Below are 26,798 nucleotides of genomic sequence, written 5' to 3' on the forward strand. Positions count from 1 at the left end.
TGTAAAAGTTTAACCCATTAACATCTTCCATTTTAATAAATTTAGACAAAATTCCATTAAAAAATGCAATAAAGTAAATCCAGTTTTTAAGCCTAGTATTTCAAAAGTTTAAAAAAAATCTGAAAAACATTGAACAGCTCCATCAAGGGTTCAAAATCCCATTTTCAGTACAAAGCTCAGATAGTAAGAAAGTTGAATAGCCCAGCACCAAAGCCTTTAAACAGCAATTTAATTTTTAGAAAAATAAACATTATTAAATTAAGAATGGAATAAATACCTTTGTTTTCCATAGGGAAAAAAGTAAAAAAATATTTCAAATTTGCTTTTTTGCATTGTATTATTTCTTTTTACTAATTATCCAAGTTATTGCGTATTTGAACAAGATCTCGCTATTTTAAAACAGATGATTTTATCGAAGCAAATTGCACTAGTTTTTGATAGTGATGCATCTAGATACAAGTATAATACAGAAGCTTGAGATTCAGTTTATGTTATTTTGCCACAGTACAAACAACTTTATTTTAATGCCCCCAGTAGGTAGTAATGCCTCCAGTAAGTATTTAAATACCCTCCAGAAAAATGGGGAAAAGTAGTGGCTAGCGATGGAAAATGCTTTCACCATCAGGGTTTTTAATGGTTGTTTTTTCAATAAAGCATTATTTTTCACAAAAAATTAAAATAAAAAAAACAGCGAGAACTTATTCAACCTCACAATAGTGCTCCACTGAGTTTGATGTGTTAAGAGTGGTAAAAAATTCCCTGCAAAAAATTAAATTACATGTTAAAGTTACATAATCATTTTATTAAAGACTTAAGATTTAAACACACAGATGTACAAACATAATTAAATTATTGAAAATGAAATGATAAATAATGTTACAAAGGTATTAAAATATTTATAAATAGATTTCACATTTTCAGAACATTTGAAACATGAAATGAATTCTTGAATACTGTATATAATGATGCATTAATAACTACATTACAATAACCTGTAACAATTAAAGATTTTTTGAAAATCATATTTTAAAATCAGCAAAAGGTTGAAAGATTTATGACTTAACATTCACACTAAACTAAATAACCTCTTTCTTTCTATAAAAAAATTTTTTTTTTTTTTGGCTTTAGATGAAATTGGGCGTTAAGTGAAATCGTATGGCAGAATTAAATAGTAATATATTTTACTCTGTCAACAGCCGTACTTATTCGGTAATATTTTATGCTACTGCTGCACAGGTAACCTCTGCTTACAGTCAGCCAATAGTTTGCAACAAGTCAAAGAATTTTTTTGTTAATGGTCTAACTGCTATTCAGAACAAAATTAGTTTATTTAACATTAGACAATACTGTCTATTTAAAATAACTTATTTTTTGACATTAATTAAAGGTAATATATGCTAAAAATTAATTGGAAAAGTGTTTAAATTTGCTTAAATGTTCTGTAACAAAAAAACTGCTTCCCGTCTATTAACGGCTTGTCATATTGTGCTATTTTCAGTCTAAAATCCATCTTAATACTTAAAAAAATTAGTATTCATGCTATCCCAATATTTGTATTTTACCTATATTCAACCTAAGTTTGAAAACATTGAGTAAGATTGTTATAAAAACCATGCTTTGCTCTTTAACAATTAGTATATCCAAATTCCTCCATCCATGGGGTAATTTGGGTATAGTGAAACTAATTTTTGCCATTTATATGCAAATGGGTCTTTTAACGCGTAATTTGTAGAAAATTATTCTGGAAAGTCATAATGCAATGCTGAAACAAGAAAAAGAAAAAAAAATGTATATATACATTTATTACAGTACTGAAAAGTTCAAAGTAGGTCATTTTTGTACCCAAATTACCCCAACAGACCCTACCTTGAACCTTGCAAATAAATAAATAGTATTAATTTCAATATGCCATTATTAAGTATTTGAATTAATAAATTTAATACCTAGAAAACTGTTTTAAAGAATATAATAGCAGGTTTACAACTACGAACAATTGAAGGGCTCGGGGCAAGAATGCGATAGAATTTTTCAGTAGGCCAATTTCCAGCTTATAAAAAATTTTTGAGAATATTTTTCAAAGGTATTATACATTCTGTATTCTGCAGAACTAAGACCAGATATGATTTTCTCCAAATGACATTGCCATGCTCATTTCAATTTTAGTTATGAGAAACCAAAATTTTGACCAAAATATCATTCCTTGTGGCTTGTTTTATTTCTGCCCTGAGCACTTCAATTCAATTGTTTAGCCATTGTAATTGTTTTCCTCCAAACAATACGCATCTCAAAGTGTAGTTTACAAAAATGAGCAATTTAAAATGCAAATTCACAAAAAAATACTAAGTTGAAAACACATATTAAACACCCTACAATTCAGCATAATCTAAATATTTGTAAGGAAATTCAGATTTTTATTTTTCACGGCTTTAGCATCAAAAATGTATGATAGAGTGGCGTTTTAAGTTTTCTTTTAACGAAAATTGTCGTCCACAAACATTACAACGATGTGGTTTTTCACCGGTGTGCGTTAAAAAGTGTTTTTGAAGATAGCAATTTGACGCAGCAACGTATGAACAATAGGGGCATTTAAATCGATTTGTGGATTTTACTTTTCCTTTCAAATTTAGCTTTTCAGTTTTGAACTTCCGAATTGATAAGATACCTAAAAAATAAAAAATAAAATTAACATAACATTGCATATTTGAAACAAACATATTTCTTTAATTTTAGCAACAAATAAAAGATAACACAAAGTCATTATAAAATAGTACAAAACATTGCACAAAAGAACATAAGAAAAGCTCTACAAACTTAAAACAAGAAAAGAATGTTCTATAAATTTCCTATCTTTTTCTGAAGAAGCTCTCACTGACAAAAAAAAAAAACTTTTCATAATACTTCTTTTTGTGGAAAATTCTGCTGAATATTTCATCAAATGAAATTTTGTAGTAACATTTGTTTTCAAGTACACTTTCTCTTTCAATTCCTACAGATATTCTTTATGAATGTTTTGGTATTTTAGACATTTTTTAGCAAAGTTACTGTATTTATATATCCTTTAAATGTTTGATTCCTTTTTAAAAGAAGTCTCAATAGAAAGCTCAATTATGCATGGGAATGTATGCAAAATTTTAGAAATGGGGCTAATAAATTACTTTAAAACCACAAGGTTTTTTTAAGGGCATAATATAACAAACAAAAACACTTTTATATCCTTCTGAATACAAAATAATGAAACAAAGTTAGACTCATGAAGTTTTTTGGTTTTAGTATTTAGATAACTTAACCATTCTTGAGGGATTCGTATTTTTATTTTTCTTCGAAGACAGGAGGAAACTTGTAATCAGTTATGTTCCCATCAATATTTCTTGAGGGTATACTTCCAGTAATCCATTATGCACAGTATGTCTATGCGATCATATACAAAATATATCTAAAACATGTTTGAGAGCATACGGCATGCATAGAGTACCCTCTGTTTGTAATCTAAAATATAGTATTTTAAAGCAAATTCAGTGAAACTAAAAATTATTAAACCTTTAAAGTAAATGTTTAGCTCAGTTAAAAATTAAAAAAAAAAAAAAAAAAAAACTGGCAGTTCTAATGTCTAGATGATTGCTTTATATTTTGGAAAAATAACCGCTAATCTCCTATCTGTGTTGAATATTGCACTTATGATCCCCACCAATTTACTTTTGACAATGACCACCTCCAAAATCAGGATCTGATTATGCCCATGTTAACTATTTGTGAGATATCCATGAATCATGTTGAAATTGTCAAAATTATGAAAATGAACCTCTGTGAAACATCTTTTTGGATTGGTTTGCGATAAACTAGGAATGTAATTGAAGGGAACAGTGGATAAAGGTGTTAACTGACATTTTTTTGAAAAATGGGTTTTGATAATGGATAAAGGTGTTAAATGATTCTTTTTCATATTAGCTAACATTGAAAGTCCTATTCTGAGTAATTCCAGAGAACCTGGATGATAAAGGTGTTATCTAACAGAAAATCCTAAGTTTTCTAGTGGTTAAGAGTGTTTATGTACATTAACATATGATTTGTCAGTTAACACCTATATCAACTGACCCCTTAAATTATTTAAAGCATTATCATGCTCACTCTAAGGCACTATTATACTGTGAATTTGTTCTTTATTCACCTTTCATACAGTTTTTGTGCAATTTTAGGTCTGAGACAGTAATAAAAGCATCACCTTTCCTTTGATTTGTACAACCAAGCACAATTCTGCATGTTTGTTTACCATATGTGCAGAAAAATGTGTATAAAGCCTATTCATTTAAAAAGTACAGCCAAACTTCGTTACCCCCTCACCCTTCGGACTGTCAACAAAGTCATCATAAGCGAGGTGACATTCTAAAATGGGACTAACTTGAAAATGCATTTTAAATAGTTGCTTATAATAAAATTACCACATTAAAAATCAAAGCAATAATTTGATTCTAAATTAGGTTCAATTAATTTAATTTTGATTTATTAACTCATGTTAAAATCATAGAAAAACAATATCTACTTTTATACCACATTAAAATACGTTTCAGTCAGAGTTTGCGTATTTCTTGAATAACAATTTAAAACAATCATAAATCTTGAATAACAATTTAAACATCTAATAAGGCATTTAATCTTTTATATGTAACTAGTCTTTCGCTTTTTCTGCTTTCCATTCCTTTTGATCGTCCCTCATATCAAAGGCCTGTCTCACCTTTGCTTTAACACTCCTTATTAGGTTTTGTGGGTTCTCTATGAAGGAAAGTTTCACCGGGGAAAAAAGAATATTGATTAGTTTTGCATAAAAAGTACATATAATAAAAAGCAGTCTGTAGGATAGTTTTGATAAATTTCAGGGTTATTTAAAATCTAAACAATCGTTAAAAACCACAGAAGTATAAAATGGGAAGAAGTACAATGGATCAATGAAGCTTGGATTTTGTAATAATGAAGGGGGGAAAAGAGAGAGAGAGACAAAGAGATTCAAAATATCATGGCCAAAAGTTATAACAATCCAAAAAGGTTGCAGAGCAAAATTAAAACAAAAATTTATATAGAAATTTGAGCATGTTAGCACTCATTTATATAGATGACAATTTTTGTGCCTTTCTAGTCTAAGAGTCTATGATACTCACAGCATTTAGCACCCAAGAAATCTTTGCATAAACTACAAATTTGTTTTGAACAAAACTCCTAAAACCAGCTCCTTTGAAGCAGTAAATGTTCAAAAGAGGTATTTTTACCTAATTATTTTCTTATTGATATATTTTTATTATTTTTCTTTATTCTGAAGAACTCTTATTGCAGAAGATATAAACTTTAAATCCAAAATCACCATTTGATTTGCAATCCCCTTTCGGCTCCAAAAGAAGTAAACCAGCCTCAATTTTAAAAACTCAATAAAACCTCAAAAAAACAGAAACTAAAATTAAAAACTCAGGTTTAAGAAACGCCGACTTTTTGTATTTTATTTAATTCAGTGTGATAATAAAACTAATAAAGTGGACCATTTTAAAATTCAATGATGGATGAGTATAAATATTATTTGATACGGAAAGAAATTCATGGAAAATAAAAGTTTTCCACTGTTTTGCCTTCAAGGGTGTGAAAAATTTAGCAAAGGTACAATTTGTCGCCCTGTCTACTAGTGGTGCAGCCAGAAAAATTTTCTGGGAGGGGTTTTAACCCCAAAACCCCTCCCGTGGCTGCACCACTGCTATCTATTCTGCCTTTTCAGTAAAATGCCGTCCGTGGCCTGCTTATCAAGTACATTCTGTGTTAGTCGGAGCCGCCTTTAGAAGGTTAGCATCCTCAGGTTATGTTGACAAGTGCCGCCCCCTTATCTAAATACCATATAATATATATTTTTTTAATCATCAAGCTTACTCTCATATATTATTACAATTTAAACTGCAAAGAAGAAAAACTAAGAAACAAAGTTTAGTTTTTCTTTTTTCTTTTTCTGCTATCATCAAATCTGCCGCCCCAGGAGGTGGCACAAGTCTCCTACCACAGGAACCGGGCCTGGTGATAGTCTAAATGCATATCAAAATGGGAGGAATCTGTTAGAAATGTAGTTAAGAATTTTGGTTATAGCAGCAGCGCTAGAAAGCTTCAAGCTACAATGAAACCTTCGCGTAAAATTATCCATACGTATATTATTTTGAATACAAGCAGACCTTGAACAAAAAAAAGTTACATTTTTAGACTATGTGACTAACAGAAGAATAAGAAAAATAAAAACGGTATGAAAAAAAAATGAAATTTTCAACGATGGCGTTTTTTTACAATTCAGTGTCATATTGTAATACATTATATAGAGTTTGAGTAAAACTTTTGCTAGCTCATCAATATCACGTTGAAAATCCATCAATAAAAAATATTAATGCATATTTCTTTTGTTTAAAAAAGAAACAATCACTCCGGAATATGCAAGATTCACTTAAAGGAACTTAAATGCTATCTAAATTACATGGTTTAAAATTAATTATATGAAATTTTGATACAGATATAATAAAATCAGCGTTTTAAAAACACAGAACGGTAAAAAACAAACAACTTTTTTTTTAAAAAAAAAAAGCTTTTTTTTTACGAAATTATTCCACGCGCGCAGACAATGTTTATTTTCAATCTGTTTTCAGTTTAGAGTAGAGGAGAGTAAAATCGCGCCAATCACTCCAAGAAGCTGTCATTTGGCCCGAAATATGTAATTTATTCTCGCCAAAAAAAATTCCAATTTTCTCAACTGAGAACTCAGATAAATATTCTTTTATTAAACGTTGTTGTGTCTGCTGCTTGCGTCTTGAATTGTGTATCACAAAACTTTTTAGCACGAAATCGTAGCTAACATCAATCACCTTTTTATTTATTTGCATTTGTTAAAAGTTAATCACCGCTAAGCTTTACTCGTGACTTTACCTACGCTGACTGCGCCCGCCACTCGGCTAGCGCCGCGCACTCTCTGCTCTCTCTCTGATTTGCGCCATTTTGATCAAATGATGAAAATCAGTGATTGAATGAAAATCGAGTCTTACATGTTCATAGAAAGTTAAATACTTTCGACAATGAGTTACTCAAGAGGAGCCCCAAATATTGATGGTATGACATCTTTGAAAGTAGATAATTTAACCTATCGTACTACGCCTGAAGACTTGAAAAGAGTTTTTGAAAAGTATGGAGACGTTGGTGATGTTTATATTCCACGCCATCCTTATACTCGAGAAAGTAGAGGTTTTGCATTCGTTCGTTTTTATGATAATCGAGATGCTGAAGATGCCATGGATTCTTTAGACGGATATATCTTGGACGGACGGGAATTAAGGGTACAAATGGCAAGATATGGTCGTCCTGGGGATCCCAGGCGCGGATCAAGATCAAGTCGTAGACGTCGATCACGATCCCGCTCGAGAAGTCGTAGCCGCCGCCGATCTCGATCTAGATCTAGGTATGTATTTGCTCCTTTCTGTTCTCTGAAAATCTTCAAAACTAGCGTTCTAAATGTGCAATTTTATAGGGAGTCTGGTTATTTCTTAATTGCATAATCTGAATGCAATTTGATTTAGCAGTTGCATAAATGTAGATAGCATTTAGAAATGACATTTGTTGAACCCCCTACCCTAGTAAGTTGTTGTCATCACACAGTTTAATTTCATCTCGACTGCAAATTCTAAGCGGAGGGGGAGGGAGTTGTAATTACATTTACCAATTCTATCAACTATTAAAATTCAGATTAGAAAATCCTCTCTTCAACTTGGTTATTCACTATTCCAGACTGGATAAGTTCTAACAAGAATGAAACTTCAGCCTGGATGTGACAACTGGGCTTTCTGGCATTTCATGTAGTGTTCATTGGTGTATTCTTTTTATCCCTAATTCAGTATCTTCTAATTTAATATATCTTCAAGATAAAAATCAAGCAGTTTCTAATATTTTTGGGGGGGGGGGGGGCTGCAATAGATTCCCCTACTATGAACACTGGTAGGACTGAACAACGGTGTTAAGATTTTAGAGACATAAAGAGAGGCCGGATAATGCATGTGTTCATCGAAACCATCAAAATGTGTCCAGAATTCCAACCGACCTCGAGGTTCTGATAGGTGGGGTCTACGATTAATTTATAAATATCCTATTTTCGTTAAACAATTTTTTTCTTTCAGGCGATCTAGATCACGCTCCCGCTCCAGGCGACATCATAGCCGATCCCGCAGTCGTTCGGGAAGTCGTCATCGTAGGGATGATAGGTAAGTTTCTTTAAATTCATGTTTGAAAACTGATTAATGACCATTTTTCAACCTCATGTACCCATTTTTGTACTCGGCAAAACCTGTGAAGTTGACCGCTTTTGTCAGTGTACAGAATTAGTCCTATATCCATGGATGCAAGACCTTCCGTCTCAGGACGGATTTCCGTCCTGGACAAAATTTCTGAGACGGAGGTCGGGACGAAAAGAAATTCGATGACTTTCTTTCAGTTTTTACTTAAAAAGAAAATTTAAATGTTTGAAAAATATGCTTTAATTAGGACCGTTCCATAACCACGAATTTACATCGTCATTCTCTCGATTTTCCGTCATGGGCTTGTTTTCTTTGCAACGTGCTTTTGAAGGAGTGGCTTTTCGACTCGCGCCGTTAGACTCTTTTTAGGTATAGCTCTGTTTTTTCCAACTCGCTGCATTGCAGACCGAGGAGTTGCTCGCTATTCTCCCTGATTTTTCGAAATAATCGGCTCTGATTGAAAATTTAGCCTTTACTCATGCTATTTTCGATCATCCTTTCGTTTTTTTTCATTTGCAGTTTTTTTTTTTTTTTTTTTCAAATTTTACACGCATAAATGAAAATTATGTACGCTCTTAAAATGTCTTAAGAGTTGAATCTGAATCACCGAATGAGAGTGATTGCTGACAAGATGAAATGTTTTCGCCACAGCAAAAGGCGTCCACATACCAGGTAAAACAAACTATCAGGGATTTTGAAGATTTCAATGAAAATGGAAATTTTGGAAATAATCGAGGGGCAATTTCAAGCTGGTTAGAAACACCAATGGGCAACCGTTCCTGCATTTTTTTACAAAGACTTGAGGAATCACTAAATTCCAATGTCATTGAATCTAACACTCGCTTGAATGGAAATATGGGAGGGGGGAGAGAGAGAAAGGAAAGAAGAAAAATAACGGCAGCACGAGTTTGCGAAAAAACGCTGCTCTTGCGAAGAGGGTACAGTCCGCAAATTAACCCAAGATGAGGTCTTAAAACGTTGATATCTTGGAAAATGTAGGGGGGGGGGGTTACTCAAAGGTTACGGTATAAAATATCGAAAAACTGAATTGAAAGCCATTTTTGAAGCTAGGAGTGGTTCGATATTTCTCCTCTGCAAACTCTTAAAAATTTAAAAGTCAAAACATTTTAGGCTGTCTTTTATAATGTAAAAGTGGGGAAGGGGAGGTTTTAAAAAATCAAAAACTGAAGTCTTAAAAACACCAATTTAGGCAATCTTTGGTGAATTTATGAGAGATGGTTTTGGTGTTTTAACATTAAAATGCTTTGTAGCTGATTTATTAAAACCTATTTTTGAGGCTATAATTAAACGACTTGAGTGAAATGGCATTTGGGACCCTCTCCCGAAAAGTGTTTGTAATTGAAGTCTTAAAACTTATAGGTTCGGGGTTCCCCTTTCCCAAAAAATATTCAAAGTTGAAGTATTCAGAACTCAGCTTTAGGTAATCTTTAAAAGGCTTAAGAAGGCTGAATTCGAAGGCTTTCTCTCAATAAGTTTTAGAATTTAAATTCTTAAATCTTCGGTGATGAAAAGGCGAAACCGCAAATTTAAGTCCAAGGGGAAGGAGTTCGGGGGGGGGGGGTCTCTCTCTCCCCGAAAATTTCTCCATGCTGAAGTATTGAAATGCTATTTTGGCTATTTTTGAGTGAGTTAAGAGTTAGGGAATTCAGGGGTCTTTCTTGAAACATTTTCAAAATTGAAGTCTTAAAACTTTATGTTGTCTTTGGGGATGTGGGGAGGGGAGTTGCTCTCTCCAATAGAAAAATGAATCTTAAACAAAAACTTACATTGCGTTTAGTAAACACAATGAATTGAGGGGGGGGTATTCCGCACCCCAGCCCGAAATATGTTCGTTTCTGAAATTTTAAGAGCTTTGTTTTGGGCTATCTTTGGATTATTTAAGGGGGAAGGGTGTAGGAAGGTTCTTTCAAAAAGTTTCCAAAATTAAAGTATTAAAACTTTTAGGCTGTCATAAGTAATGTTTATAGGCAAGAGGGGTACTATTCCTGCAAAACAATTTAGACTGAAGCCTTAAAAATTGAAATTTAGGACATTTGTGGTGAACTCAGAGGAAGGGTTTCCAGAGTTCTCTTCGGAAAATGTTTTGATGCTGAAAATTTAAAGCGCCACTTTAGGCTGTATTTGAGTGCCTTAAGAGGGATGCGATTCGGGAACCTTGCCTGGGGTTAAGATTCATTTCCCCTATTTCTTTTTTTAATTAATGAATATTGGAAACTATACCCTGTTTAAAAAATATATCTACTTCACTGAAGCGATGTTTTATTGCTAATTTCACCACCTGCTATCTTATAACAGAATTCTTTTTCAAATGAAGACTGCGTGGGGGAATGGTGCCAGTTCATTATCATTAGTCGACCATACCCTTCCCCCACCTTTCCTTCTTTTCTGTTTTGTTGGCCTTATGTAGACATTCCGATCAGAACTGATTTATGTTGTAAAAGTGAAAACCTTATGTCCTAAGCGATTTTATTGCTACAATAAAAATGTTTACGAATCGGCAAAAACTAATGGTGGGGCGCTGCGAACGCTTTTACCCCTAACATTATCCAACATCGTCTAAAATTGCGTTTTTGGAACTTCAATTTCAAAATATTGCCGAAGGAGGGTCCCTGAACTCCATCCCTTCCATAGTGCATTCAATAAACGTTATGAAAGATTGAAAGATGGAGTACAATTTCGTTTTTAAAACTTCGATTTCCGGGAGAGCCTAGAGCGCCGCCCCCCCCCCCCCCCCCCCGTCCTTCTTTTCTCTAATATTTTTGAAGGCTGCCCAAAATTGTGATTTTGGGACTATCAGTTTGTAATAATTGATGTAAGAGTCCCTGAACCTCTCCTTTCCCAGAACTTTACCAAAATGGCCTACCATAGCGTTTTTTGGACTTCAACTTGAAAATATTTCTGGGGGCGAACCCCCAGGCCCCCCTCTCGCCACTTACTTCCGGATTTTACATTTTTTGGAATTATGATGTCAAAACGCTTAAATATTACAATTTAAAGGCTTAAAATTTAAATCAAACACAGATTCCAAAATTGGCATTGTAAAAATCTACAACATTTATACACATAAATTTTTCTTTGAGCCTGCATGCGGGCGGAGGGGGGGGAGGCTGAAAATATTTTCCGTCTTGAACACATCACCAAACTTGCATCCATGCCTATATCCTATACACCGAACTACCGAACTACTTCTGTTTCAGTTGATCAATTAAATACTGTTCTGCAAATTGTCAACTTGCACGGGTTTCACAATCATGGAGTGTGCAATCGGTAACTAGGTCTGAGAAATGCGACTACAAATCCAAGAACCAATGAACAGATACTGGTTGGTAGTAATTTGGTGTTGCATTGGGAGGGATCTGAAGGGACTGTGATGGGTTCTTTGGAACCTGTTGCACTTGAAATCAATGAAGGCTCTCATAGGGCGGAAAAAAAAATAAAAAATGGCTGGTTTTGCCTTGTACGTAAATTTTCCTGTCTGATCTGCAGAATGGTCTCCCTTCCTCAACTAGCTTCGAGCCTGTTAAATCTAAATCTGGTCCTGAGTTTGAAAGACCCAATCATATTTAAAGGAACAAAACCATTCAGTTCAGAATGGTCTAAAAACCGTACCTGTAGATATTGTAAAAAATAGTATGAAATTTTGTTTTGGCTGAGATTTGGTCAACCAAAACTTCAAAAGTATGTTTCTTTTATAAAGTTGTAGCTGAAGCTTAACTATTTTACAAGCCCCAAAGTAAAGCAAAATGCACTTTTTGAGCCCTTAATTTTCAAAAGTGTTGTACCCGTAGACCTTATTTCTTACTCAGCCGACTCAGAAGAACTTAGCCCAGGCTTGAAAAAAAAAACTTGGTTAAAGATCTCCCAACTAAATTTTAAAGGTTAAATTGGGCTCAAATTTTCCAGTGGTCCGCTGGTTTGGAACCAGGGCTGCAAAGTCGAAGAGCTGGACTGATTTTGGAGAAAGTAAATCAAGGTAAAGGAGGTTAAAAGTTCTAAGAGTCAGTTTCATTTTCTTTAATTTCCACAACTCAGCCAGTGCTGTCAAAGTTGCTCAAAAATTGTCTGAGTCAGCGAGTTTCAACTTAGCAGCCGTGTTTGGAACCACAAAATGCCTAGCAGGGCAGCATAATGTACATTTTAATGGTTAATGGGACCGTTAACTTTCTGTTTATAGTTTCCTTTCAGAAGTTTTAGCATTATAATTTTTTTAATGTTTTGAGACAGTTACCATTTTTAATTACATTATAACATACTGTTTTTGCCACCCTATTGCCTTTTTCTCAAAATTAGAACAGGGATAAAGATTTTGTTGAATTAATTCCTTGACTGCTATTGGTGAAGAGAATGATGCTTGTCCCAGTTTCTCTAACATGTTGATTAATTGACATATTTAACTGCTAATGATACTATTTATCATGTTCGCATATTTTTGTCTTTGATTTCTCATTATTTAAATCCAGAACACAAAAATGGATTGCTTTAAGTGTAAGGACATGGTTACTGTTGTTTTATTGCACAAGTGAATTATATTGTGGACCATTTCACGGTAGGTATTTTAGACATTTATGTCAAGTCCCTAACATAACCTTTTTTTACCATAATTTTTTAATGTACTGTTAGATTAGCATAATATTTGGAGCTTTAATTCTAACTCAGAATATACATTCTACAGTGTTCGCGCTCAACTATCTGTAACCTGGGTCCCAGGGACCCATTAATGAAATAGATTTGGGTCCTTTGGTGGAAAAAAATGAGTACCTTAAATTTTAAACAGAAAATCTTAGTGTGTAAATGAATAATATAAAAATATTTATACTTGGGGGGGGGAGGCATGAAATAAAATAAATTGGTTATTTTTGCCCTAATTTTTTGTGATTTTATCATTGTAAAATTATTTTCAATTAATACACTTGCAAAACTTAGTTATGTGAGAAACTATTGGTCAGTTACAATGAGATTAACTCAAAATTTACTTTGAAAATGGGTTTTTACCATAAAATATAAAACCTCTGATTGATCAAGCAAAAAGCACTCCCTTAACCTTTGTTTTCCTGGAAATTTTTCTTAGTTATAAAAGCGAACAGACCCCCCCCCCCCCCTCTTCCCAATTATCATTGGCAATTACATAATAATAATAATAATAAATCGCAAGCGAATGAACCCAACACAAAAATCGCGATCGCAAAAACGAAAAATATTTTCTCATATGAGTATGAAAATTGCTCATTTGCAATCTTAAATCAGTATATTTGACTTGATTTTGACTCATTCAAAATATCTGTTTTGGTTTTTGTTCTATTTTTAAAATCGCGCCATTTTGAAAATGGCGCGATCGATTAATACCCGACTTTTGCAAGTCCAAATAAAAATAACCCATCAGAATGAGATGAATTATTAGAAAAAGAACAAGGTTAAAGTGCTTTTGTATAAAATTCAAGTATTCATAAGCAATTTAACAAGGAAAAATGTAAAGTTCCGAACTTTTTGTGTTTAGCGCGATCTGGAAAATGTTCGCCATTTTTTTTCTCCCCTCTTTTTATTGGGGATGCAAAATGATGATTTTCAAAAGTAATTCTGGCTACATGAATGCCAAATTGCAATATTTTTACTGTACAATTGTCTTGTATTAATCCTGAAAATTGCATTGAAAACCTCTTATTTTTAGTCTTCATTTCTGTTTTTAGGAATTTCCTCAAGATAAAAGTTGAGGGAAAGCTTATTCTTAGAATACAGTATAATGGGCTATTTATGAACTTACTCCCTGAGCTCTGCCCAGGAGGTCACTGTAAGCTCCAGTCTTATCACTAAAATTCCATTGACTGGTCCACAATTGGGGTGTGTTTGAATAGCTGATAAACAGATAGGGTCATTTTAGTCCCTTTCTGTTGATTCTCCTGGTCATTTTGAAGCTTAAAAGCATTTACTAAATAGATCTTTAGCATTTTCTCCCATTTTTTTTCCCGGTTCTTATCTTTTGGGTTTTCTGGGACCCGATTTTTCGCGGAAGTTCCGTCCCTTTCCCGCAAATTTGCGTAAAAAACCCGCTATAGCGCGTGAACGCGAACCCTGCATTCTATTTTTAAATATCATTTTTGGTCGACTTTAATGGAGATGTAAAATTAAGTTTTGCGGTGGCAGGAAAAAAACTATTCTGTGGGAGAAAAAAATGACTTATTGATTTTATGGAATCTTGGAAATCACTTAGGAAATAAGTGGTATCGCATCACAGTTTAAGATTCAAAACATGTGGATAGACAATACAATATGGTAAATTGCATCAAAAATTTTGCTGTGCCAAGAGAAATTAATATTCGACAAACATTTTACACAGTGGCGGCTCGTGGGAGGGGGCCCGGGCCCCCTCCCTTTTTTCAGACAATTTATACTTTTTATTTATTTTTTTTTCCATGCATACGTGCTTTAAATTATTTTTTAAAAAATTTTACCGTATTTTCCTGCGTATAACCCACGGATTATCTGTTAGAAAAGTATAAAAAGAACTAATGAGGTGTGTATTATACTCTGTAGCGGATTATCTGCATTTTTCTCCCTCAACACAAACGCATTGAACCACAATAGTTATGGCAGGATTCGCAGAGACCATTACCCTGCCAGTATGTTTATTTTGCATAGCTTGAATGTTCTTACATAATTCAGGCTATGTAAAATAAACATACATTAAAGGATGAAGCCTTCATTTGCACAAGATTAGACAGTCGAGTCATTCCATTTCAAATCAGGCAGGCAGGTATGAAAAGTGTCATATGACCATCACCGATTTTTTTGAAAAAAAACAGTAGCTACAACTAAGGGACATATGAAATATCCCAAAAGAATTTTGCATGAAAAATTTTTTTTCTTCAGTTACAGCCTATTAAAATTCTGCACAAAATCCGCCATTTTGGAAAAAAAATGGCAAAACACTCCATTTCAAATGGACATTATTTCAAAAGTATTTAACCTATTTGAATGATTCTTTTTTCTAAAAATAAATAAGGACCCATATATCCAGGGGCGGCATTTCAGCCTTTAATTTGGGGGGTCGAGTTTCTTAAATATGTATTATCACAGTGCGGTAACAAACACACATTAGCTAACAGGAAGTGGTCATAAAATCGGTTTAATATGAATAAAAATTAGTGCTTGGAAGCAATTAAAATTTTGATTCATTTTCTAATAAGTTATCATACAAAACATCTCGATCCTGCAGTTTTTATACCTTTTGGAAAAGTTTTAATGCATGTTTTTTAGAATTCAGAAGAGCAGGGAATCGTCTTACTATCAGTGCCCAGTGTCGTGCTGTTTTGCCAGTACAGCTAAATAGAAAAGGTTTTTTTTTTTTCTTTTGCCCATTGTGCTTCGAAAATATTTCTCTAACCTAACAAAAAAATTTCTCTACCAGCTGAGCTGATTGGAATAGTTAAAAAATAATTGAAGTAACAAAGTTATGTATGAAAACAATTTTTATGTCTTGCTCTTCAAAATCACACAGGCAACTTCAAAAATTGCGAGGAGCTTAATTTTTCATCATTGAATAATCTAGTCTCGTCGGTTCTCTCAGCGTCAATGAGATTGGCTGAAGAGTCCACAACAAGGACGGAACTGCAGTCTCTGGATGTGATAACCGGTCTGTCGGTATATTGCCTGTAATTTTTCTTGCCTAGTGCTAAAAATTTCACTCATAATTGAAACATTTTATTTTTTGTTTTCAAAAAATCCAATCCAGATAATATAGAGCCAACCATGCAGAAAAATAATTATCATCAAATCTTGTGTTAATTTTATTCGAAAAACAATCGATTACTTCATACAAAATATTGAAAAATCAGTGTTTGACTTCACATCATCATGTGGATTTTTCTTTTTTTAGCGCCGTTTTTAAATTGGCTCGGAGGAAGAATTTTTTTTGAAAATGTTTCACCATTGATTGAAATATGCATCTATGTAAAATCTATTTTCAATTTCAATTGCGGATTGAACTATGGTAATATGAACACACAGATCAATTACAGATTGAACTGTGGCTTGAATAGTCCGAAAATTAAGTGTGGCGGATTGAAGATGTTTTGATAGAGTAAAGCATTTTTAAAACACTTTCCGCAATAGAAACAAATTGAATAAGAATTCAAACGAAGTCATACATGCTGAAGGGCATGAGCTTTTTCACCATTGAAAGAATCGTTTTGCAATAATTCTCACAGCCATCAAATCACTACTACTTTGAAGTTATAGAGAAAGGTTTTTATGGTTTAAACTCTTGAAGACCATCTTGTGTCACTTCAAGATTGCATAATTATAGAGCCCCATAAAGGGTATTTTGTCTTTTTTTATTCAATAAGCACATGCATTTTTAAGAAGTTTCTATGAAAGCAGATAATGCATTGAGCAGCTGAAACGTGTTTCTAGCGAAAAAAAAGCGATGAACACTCATTAAATAAATATACACTTAAAAAATGAGCGTAAAAGTGAATGTAAAATATCAAGGAATTTTCTTGAGAAAACCATGCAGCCACACCACTTTGCACGAGCCTCTCATATTGGACATACCATCGTTGTTACACTGGGCACACAAGTATGAAATATTTAGCCGTGAAAAGGCCGAAAAATATTTCGTGAATTTCTAAGTCATCATCCAAATAACGGAAAACAGTTTTTCAAGTCTGAGAATGTGTCGAGTTTCAACAAATAGTTACTGAGAACCAGCAAGATTTTTTTAAATGAACATTGATTTCCGACTTACATAAATTGAACTCACCCATTTTCTATCATTCTGCTTAAAACATTTGGGGGTGCGACCGCCCCCTCTTGACCCCCCTATTTGCCGCCCCTGCATATATCCTATAGACATCGTTTTAGAAAGTTTAGTTAGGTTTTTTGATAAAGAAAAAAAGCATTTTTGTCGCGAAAAAACTGCATTTTTACCGATTTTATGATTTTTTTTCTCCATGAAAAAAAAGTTTTACTAAACGGAGATGGCAGTCTAAAGCCCTTATATGATAGTTTCATAACATATTTTATTATAATCCTTGGATGCATACAGCCTCGGAAATAAAATTTGAAATTTTGAAAATTTTCAAAAATTAGCTATTTTTGAAGTGATTTTACTCAAAAAACCCATTTTTTAAAAATCTAAAAATTGGCTCACTTGAACCCCATATAATGCTTAACAAGTGGGTAGACACCGCATCCCGTATTTTTTCCCATAAAATGTTTTATGATTTTTTGAAAGTGACCTTATCGCTCATGGCATGCATGTAAAATAAAAATGTCTAATAATTTCAGTAACTAAAATTCTGGTTATATTAATGCCTAATAACTACAATAAAGGTGCACTTTATCAGGAACAACTAAAATCTTACTAACTTTTAATAATATATCAGTAACAAACCGCTGTTGATGACCTAGTCAATTCGTCTTTTTGTAAGACTCTGTGTGTAGCCTTTAGATAGAAGAGCCTTTGGTGATTATATTAATGACTAATAGCTACGATGATGATGTACTTTATCAGCAGGGGTCTGTCCAGGATTTTTCACAGGGTCCGTTTTTTGTGAAAAATCAAAAAATTTCGCAAAAAAAAAAAATTTTTTTTTTTGTCAAAACAAAATTTTAGAATTTAGAGATGGCACAAACGGCATCAGTTAAACTTAAAGTTGAGTGCTTTCCTCTTCTACGTCAAAAAAATCATTCTGGATTTTTTTTTCTGATATTTGGCGGGGGGGCATCGCTCTTTCAAGTATCAATATTTATCTACCATTCTGCATTATGTTAAATTATACTAGATATATTTCTGTACAGTACTTAAAATAATTGTATAACAAAATTATAAATAAATAAAATAAAATTCAGAATAGGGTTCAGCATTCAACTTTTTGACCCAAGACACTCTTAAAAAGCACAGAATTTCGTTTAAAACTTATAAATTCCGTGATTTTAACAAAATAAAAAGATATTTCAATTGTTTACCTCTTAACAAAGCGTAATAATCATTAAAAATTCGAAAAATCGGATTCCCATAGCGAATGCAAAGAGATCGTAAATCTCAAAGTGAAGGCATCAAAAGTATAAAAACAGCTTGTAAAAGAAATATTTTTGATAAAATTATTTTAAAATTGCATTTTAGAGTCCTATGATAAACAAATCATTAATATCTGTGGACACAGTTGACCCAAAAAATAAAATAAAATAAACCATCTATTCAGCATTTTAATTTTTGACTCATAACAGAAAATGGAATTTTGCTTTAAAAACTTGAAATGAGAGTTCTAACAGAAATAAAAAAGAGACTTTTCATTTATTTGAATCCAAACAATTTCAAATAAAAAAAGCTTGAATATTAAATTTATATGTTTTAGTTCAATATTTAACACACTTTATATTTAAATTTTTTAAATAATTGCTGCGAACTCTTGTTTCAAAGACATGGAAAAACTTTTCTCTGTGATGCTTTTGTTGTTTCTAGGCGGGAGGGGACAGAATCCCTAAAAGACCCATAACTTTGTTCATAGGAAAAATTAAAGCACATACTCATGATCATTTTTTCTTTAAATCATGATTTTTAAAACTGACCCTGATGTTAAAAATTTAGAATTTCAACAATGGTTTTTTTGACCAAAAAAAAATCAAAATGTTTTCTGATTTTTAAAAAATACTTTGTATACATTTGAGATTGAAACAAAAGAAACTAAGGGGTACTTTTAACCACAAAATAAGGAAGTATACCGAGTTTCATTAAAATCTAGATGGTAGGTGTTGAAATCCCATTTTTTTGGTTGATTTGACAAATTTTAAACTATTTCAAATAAAATAGAAGCTTAAGTATATTTTTTTATATTTGAGTTCCATATTCAACACATTATATTTGAATTTTTGTCATAATTGTTGACAATTCTGTTTTTAAGAATATGGAAGAGATTGTATGATGTTTTATGCTTTTTTTCCAGAATGGGGGGGGGGGGGGGCAGAATCCCTTCAAGTCCCCTAATGTTTTTCATTGGATAAGTTAGAGTACATATTCATGATCATTTTTTAAAAAAATCATGATTTTTAAAACTGACCCTTTTGTTGAAACTCAGTTTTTTGCCGACATATTTTTTTGAAAAAAAATTCAAAATTTTCAATTTTCTAATTTTTTAAAAAAAATTTGTGCAAACTAAGATTATTCAAATATTTTTTATCAACATGTTCAAAGTCTTTCTATTTTGTGTAAAAATTTTCAAAAAGATTATAGCATTAGTTACCAAGAAATAATTTTTTTCGTAAACAACAACATCTCAGTTTGAGTGGCTTGAAAATGACAAAAAATGTAAAATCGCCAAATTTCAAAAGGCTGTAAAATCAAAACGCATTGATACTGAAAGAAAAAAAATTAGGGGGTTGCTTGTAACCATAAAGGGATGAAGTATACTAAGTTTGATCAAATTCTGAGACGGTGGGTGTTAAAATTTCATTTTTGTGGTTGATTTGACGTGGAACGACCCTTAAACTTCTTCACGTTTTTAACTTAGTTGCTAAAGTTGTATGTTAAATCAAAACTTTATTTTTTAAAATTGTATTATCCATTTAATCACCTCAAAGCAATTTTTGGAAAATTCGATTTTGTTATTTTTCTATTCCAAGAACATTTTACAGAGCGAATTATCATAAGGAGGCTGAACAAATTATCATAACGGGGACTAGCAAATTACCATAACGAGAACAAGCAAACTACCAATGTGATCATGGGCGAACAAATGAGCATAGCAAATTGGTGAGAAATTCATCATGCATTATTTGTAAATATAATACAGGCGAACCAAATGACCTTTTAATTTTTTACTACGGGCAAATCCGTGCGGGTATCACTAGTTAATAATATTCGTGATGTATTTTGTAGCTTTTTCCGATCTGATTAAATTTTATTTTTGAAAGTCAAGGAGTGAAACTGCACCACCCTGCGGGCAGTAAGGGACATAAATATGATATTAATATCTTTGGTGATTTTCTTGGTAGTTTAAGTATTTTGTAGCTTGTCCTGTGTTTAAAATGAATTTAATTTCATTTATTTAACACAAATAATTATGTTTAAAAAGTTTTAATATTAAAAAAAAAAAAATCCAAAAGGGAGGGGGGTGCATCCATGATTTGGCCCCCTCACTTTCTCAAGTCACGAGCCGCCACTGATTTAACAATTCAAACATTGAAATTTGTGTATTAAACTCTGTCCCAACGATAATCATCTCTCCTTCGACTTTTATTTTTTAACTGCCTATCAGTGGCAGGGGCCAGAGGGTGCCCGGGCCTCCCTTTTTTCAAACAATAATTTAAAACTTTTTTTTGTTCACCGAGACCGTTACCCAGCCTGTATGTTTATTTTACATAGCTTGAATATGTTTCTCACAGGATTCAGGCTATGTAAAATAAACAACATACAGTAAATTAAGAAGCCTCCATTTGCACAAGATTAGACCGTTTGCTCCTTTCTTGACTCTATATTCAAGTAATTAGAGTACTATAATGACAATTTAGAGAATTTGTTATTTTTTCAAATGTTGGATAGTTTCTGAACCCCTCCTCATTCTATCATAGTATATTGTGCTTAAGTTTTTAGGATTTCAATTTTGAAAAACATTCCAGGAGAAAGATTCAGAACCCCTTCACATAACCCATCTTCAAAGTTGGTCTACACTTGCGTTTTTGGAACAGCAATTTCAAAAAATTGAAGGAGAGGCAGAATTAATTTCCATTTATTTTCAAAAAAAGGAAAAAAAAAAGAGAAGAGTGCCTGAGCTTCATCCCTTACCCTAACGCCAATAATATCCGTATTTTAAGGCTTCAATCTCTACAAATTTCCGCGTAGTCTCGCTGTACCATTCTTTCACCTGACATCACCAAAGAATAATGTGTAAATTGCGTTTTTACAACTACAAATTTAAAAATTGAGAGGTTTGATGAGCAAAAAAAAAATCAAATTGAGATTTTTTGTATTGTGCCTCTCCTCCTCCCCTTAAGAATTTTTTTCTAGTTGCGCCACTGTTGTGTGTTGGGTTGTATGCACATATGTGCATTACAAGAGTATTTTTTTAATTTAAAAAATATCGCCCCATTGTTACACAGAAATTATTACTTGTGTTAAATTACTGCTCATGTAGCTTTAAAGAAAATGACAAGTTATCAATAATTTGAAGAAAATAAAAAGAGTTCGATATTTTTTTCCTTTATCTTTGTTTTTTTTTTAATTTAGTTTATCTATTTTCATTTTATTTATTTTAAAGCGAATACATTTATATGTATTTCTATCTTAGTTAAAATTGATTAATTTATAATTTTTACACATTTTTCTGATCTTAATATTTTTGCTCTTTTGTAATTTGGTCTTGCTAAAAATACAATTAGTTTTACTCACTCAATATAATTAGTTATTAAAAGATTAAAAATATTATTATTAAAAATGTTATATTAATATTGCTTTTAAAAATTTATTTATTTTGAAAAGCCAGGGGGTGAAAGTCTCCCTTGCAGACCCTTTTACTGGTGCTGCAAGGGATACGTACTGCAGTGCCGGAAAGCTTGCTAACGGATATAAACTTGAGATTAATAACTTTCGTGAAGTATTTTGTAACTTTTCCCTAGCTGATTAATTAAATTTTATTTTTGAAAAACGGGGGAGAGGAGTACACCACTCTGCCCGCAACCAGGGACGTAAACATGAGATTAATATCTTTTGTGATTTGCTTAGTAGTTTAAGTATTTTGCAGCTTGTCCTGGGTTTAAAATGAATTTAATTTTATTTATTATAGTTATTTTAAGAAAGTTTAATTTTTAATTTTTTTTTTCAACCAGAAGGGGGAGGGGGGGATTTCGAGTGCATCCATGATCTGACCCCCTCACTTTTTCAAGGCACGTCCCGCCACTGCTGCCTCTAGCTTTCCTCAATCAAAATACCAACAATTGAATGGGTCTCTAAAAGGAAAGGATATGTTACAGGTTGGAAATAAAATTTTTAATTTATAACATGCTCTTCTTCTAGGGACCCATTCACTTATCTAAATTAGTCAGATCATTATAATTCAACCATTACCATTAATTTGGGATAGGATGTGATTTTTGTAATTGCTTAATTTCTGACAGTAATTTGCAGGGATGGGAGGAGGAGTAAATAAGTTGATTACCCCCCCCCCCCCTTATCTACACATATTAATACAGGCGCATTTGTACACATTAAATGGACTATACTCTACTTTACAAATTATTGAGAAAAGTAGCATATGTAATTTTCTATTAGATGTGTTTCTGTGAACACTAATATCTTATGGCCTCCTGCATTTAAAAAGTTAATGTGTTACTAAACTTTAAAAATATTTAAAGAAGAAAAAATTAGAATATAAATATTATCTTTTTCCAAGTACAATATTTTGTACCAGAAAATTTCCAATTTCTCTGGGTTGTAGCAAATCCTTTTGTTAAACAAAACGGTTTTATTCTCAAAATGTCTCATCAATCTCAAAGTCTTTATCTTAAAATGTTCCAGTGCAAAAGCGTCTAACTGCATTTTCTAAATGGTTTTCTTATAGATCAAGGTCTGAAAGTATGAGCAAGAAGAAGAGGAAAGATAGCAGATCTAAAAGTCGCTCAAGGAGTCGAAGCCATGATAAAAATGGAACGAGAGGAAGCAAAAGTGTCAGCAGAAGCAAAACTCGTAGCCCTAGCAGGAGTGTGAGTCCTGCAAAGGATATTAATGCTAATGACGCTAGGCGAAGCATAAGTCGAAGCAGATCACAGAGTGTTGAAGGAGATGTTTGATTGATGTTTTAGACCAGATAGGAATTCTATCTTCACTTTGAGCTGAAAATGAAATCCTCAGCTAATTTTAAAAGGTTAAATTCTTTTTGTATGTTTTTGTATTTTCATTAATTGATGTGAATAATATCTTGCATATAAAATATCTAAAACTCATTATACATCTTTCTTCATGTTTTGTTGGGTACTAGGTATGATATTTTTCGTTTATAATTTTTCATCATAACACTATAAAAAGTGTTGTGAATTAATTTGTGTTGCATATTGTTCATCTTTGCTGTAAATAGCACAACATTTCATGCAAACAAATTTGTAAAAGAAAATGTGAGCAATCTCTTTAAAATTAAAAAAAAGTATTTCAAAAATTTCGTTGTAAGTGTGTCATATTTAATTCTATTAAGAAAAAATTCATTGTTCCTGTCATCAATTGTTCAAATTTTATACATATAGAACATGGGTTTATTATTCTTATTTATGTAGCAGAAGTGTATTACATAAGAAAAGTATCTGTAAAATATGAGTAATTAGTTTCATGTAATTTTCTTGATAGATAATATGTTTAGTGAAAGTAGCAAATATTTTTATTTCTGCTTCAAGACTGAAAATTTCTAATCATCATGTGCATTTCTCTGGAATTTCGGAGCATGAGTTGTATTAATTATCTGCACAATTCTAATCAAATTGTTTCTGATAAAGCAGCTTCTGTAAGTAAGTAACATAACTCATACTGGAAAATGCGTTGGGCTCTAATATTTCCTTGCTTGTATGTGATTTTTGACTAAAAACATAAAATAAACATTTTCTTTGTAAACATCGCATTATTTAACATTTCAACACATTTTTTTTTTTTTAATGTTATCCAATATTATATGTAAATTCCTCATGTGAGTCCATGAGAATGATGAAACATTTTAAAGTGGTTAAAAGCAATTTTTAAGGTTGTGGTGGCAAATATGTATGTCTTAATGTGGCAAAACTGTTCTGACACGTTTTGTATTGTCTGTAACCGCAGGCGCAGTAGTATGCTGTAATTGGGGAAGCTGTGTGGCAGTCGCATGGTGCTGTTCCTGTGCTGTGCTGTCCTCCCGAGCCTGGTCCTGAATTCCAGTTGCTGATAAAATTCCGGGTTCCAGCATAGCAGTTGTTCCGGGGATAGTAGCTGAGCATTTTTTCTCTTAAGAGATATAATTTGAGGGATCCCCTCGTTTATAAAAATCATGCATGGTAGTTTAAAAGAAGGAGTTTTTGAAGCATTTGCTTCTGATCCAATTTTATATTGGCGCTAAATGGAAACTTTTTATTTTCCGTTTTCAAGAGTTGGAACCCCTTCGATTAAAACATATTCCATAAATTTAATTTAATATAAATTTTAATTTTTCTTAAGTCAATAGTTTTCCCCCAATTAATACACAATTCAGGATCTTTTACTGTTTACTCGACGTTTTAAACAAACTTATAGAAACATTTGTTCTAATGTTTTTTTAAAAAGTTAAATAGATCCTTTAACAGTAGTCAAAGAACTATATGACTGGTTGTACTGTAGCTCATATTTTTTGCTGTAATACTTAATATATTTGATTCTATTTTCAGGCAAATGCAAGTCACTAATTATGTAAAGCAAGTAATATCGGTTCTATTCATATCTCATTCTTGATAAATAAAATAGTTTTGAACTTGTGAACTTAATCCTTTTTCATGTAGATTCTTAATTATTTTAAATACACTGTATATACTTTTAATTTGTTTTGCTCTGCATCAGACATGGATGCATTCTTGCCAAGTTTTTCATTTCTGGCTGCTCTCTTCTATCTCTGAAAGACAAAGTAAATTCTATACCTTGTTCATTTAGGGTACAAGCTCAACATGAGGAAAGGGTAGAGGAGTTAAGAGGGCCAGTCCCAAGTTTTTTCTTTTTTGATTAACTTAAGAGAAGTCTTCGCCATGGCTATCGGCAATAGAAAGAATTTGCCCTGTATTTAAGTCTTAAAGCTAAATACAAGAAATGATGCTTTCTTTGCCTAAAATTGCTTGGTATTGAGAAAAAAAGAGATTCAAGGCCAATCTGCTTTGCGACTGTTTTACTTAAGCACTTTTAAGATTTTTCATTGATGTCGGAAATACTGAAAGAATTGAACTTGTGTGTTTATGAATTATAAAAGTGTGTTCAGGAACGAAAAAAAAATTTGTCTAAAATGATAACATCCCTTCTTACCATGAAACTATTCATGTACCCATGATTTTATTAAAATAGTCAATTTTTCACTTAGAATAATTTTTATAAGATTATACTGGGAAATCCTGCTGCAACGAACAAAAAGTAAAGTCCTCTTTTAAAACCCGTTAAGATAAGGTATAAAAATTCTCATTTTAACAATACTATTTTTTCAAAAAATTGTTACCACGAAATGTTTTTCTGAGATTAATGTCGATGGAAGCTCAGTTTGTACTTTAAAACAGAGCCATTAAAGTGGAACATAGGGTGCCCAATTTTTGTTTTTTGGGCTCGTAAAATTTTTTGAAAATGAGATCTTAACATTCCATTTTCAGGCGATATTTTGTGGAACTTCTTTGTCAATATGGAAGATAAAAATTAATTTCTTTTTGCTGGCCCTCCTGGTGGTGTTGTCGCCAGTAGCAAATGTTCACTCGAGACCCCCCTCCATCCAGCCTCTGCAATACAATTTGAAATTAATGTAATAAAAGCTTTAAAATATAGATATTGTTTGAATTTTTCATGTAAATTTGCACTCTAAAGGGGAAAGGCTATATCAGGGCTGTCTGACTGGCGGCCCGCCAACTTCTTATACAGCCTATTTCTTTTTTCAACATTTTATAGTATCAAAAGGCATCTGAGACCACCATTCTTGGTCAAGCCAGGGTCCCCAAAATTTCCTCTTGGTCGCTCTTTTACTCCTTTCATTGTATTGGGAGAAAAAGGTGCAAGACATCTAGTTTCAAGCAGTCCTACCCTGCACGCCGGTGTTCAAACAAATTCTTTAGTGTTGCCTTGTGGTAGCGGAGAGAGACAGGGCAAATAAGCAAAACCTGCGTGCAATTGGTTAAAAATAAAGCCCCCCCCCCCCCCTCTACGGCCTTTGCTGGATATGAAGTAAAACATCAATGTTGACCTTCCTGCCCTTGTAAAGAAGGCGGATCAACCTCAGTTTTCCCATTAAAATAGAAGCAAATTGCTTTATATTTCTTGTGTTTCATTGTTTTACAATTTTCAACTATTAATTGTTATTGTATAAGAGGTTATTGTTCAAAATGTGGCCCACCAGGGGATCAGTGACTGGATTTCTGGTCCATGGGCTCTTTGCAGTTGGACATTTCTGGGCTATATCATTAAAAGCAGAACCCTCATATGCATGTCTGCCATTATGTGTGCGTACAAAAGACACATTAGATTTGTTGAACAGAATACTTTTGATTTAACTTTGTTCAGCAGGGTGGAAATATCCTGAAAATCAGGGAAATTTGAATTTCTGGAAAAAATCGGTAATTATAAAATTTTGCAAAATATATGGGAAAATTATAATTTTCAATCACTAAACTGCCAAACCCTAAATTTTTCTTCACTGAAATTTCTTTTCATTTGGACACAAAACTTTTTTTTGGCAAATGAAACTTTAATAAATAGTCCAGGGGTAGGAGTTTTCCTAAAATTTCGGGTTTTGTTCTAAAATTTTCATTATTTCTTTCCTACCTATGCAG

General features: G+C 32.6%; 1 protein-coding gene across 2 annotated transcripts; it reads left to right on the forward strand.

The window, feature by feature from the left end:
- Positions 1-6,924: 6,924 nt before the first annotated feature.
- On the forward strand, positions 6,925-24,757 carry LOC129217518 (serine/arginine-rich splicing factor 2-like). 2 transcript variants are annotated; one of them, XR_008580223.1, is made up of 4 exons: positions 6,925-7,459; positions 8,172-8,255; positions 22,859-23,161; positions 24,097-24,757. XR_008580223.1 is itself a non-coding variant. In XM_054851832.1 (3 exons), the coding sequence occupies exons 1-3, from the start codon at positions 7,080-7,082 to the stop codon at positions 23,085-23,087; spliced, it is 693 nt and encodes a 230-aa protein (XP_054707807.1). In that variant the 5' UTR covers positions 6,925-7,079; the 3' UTR covers positions 23,088-24,757. The 2 variants fall into 2 exon arrangements, 1 of the variants encoding a protein (XP_054707807.1); XM_054851832.1 differs by having other exon boundaries at positions 22,859-24,757.
- Positions 24,758-26,798: the final 2,041 nt, after the last annotated feature.

This window comes from Uloborus diversus, chromosome 2 (genome assembly GCF_026930045.1).
Source record: "Uloborus diversus isolate 005 chromosome 2, Udiv.v.3.1, whole genome shotgun sequence".
In the NCBI taxonomy this organism is placed as follows: domain Eukaryota; kingdom Metazoa; phylum Arthropoda; class Arachnida; order Araneae; family Uloboridae; genus Uloborus; species Uloborus diversus.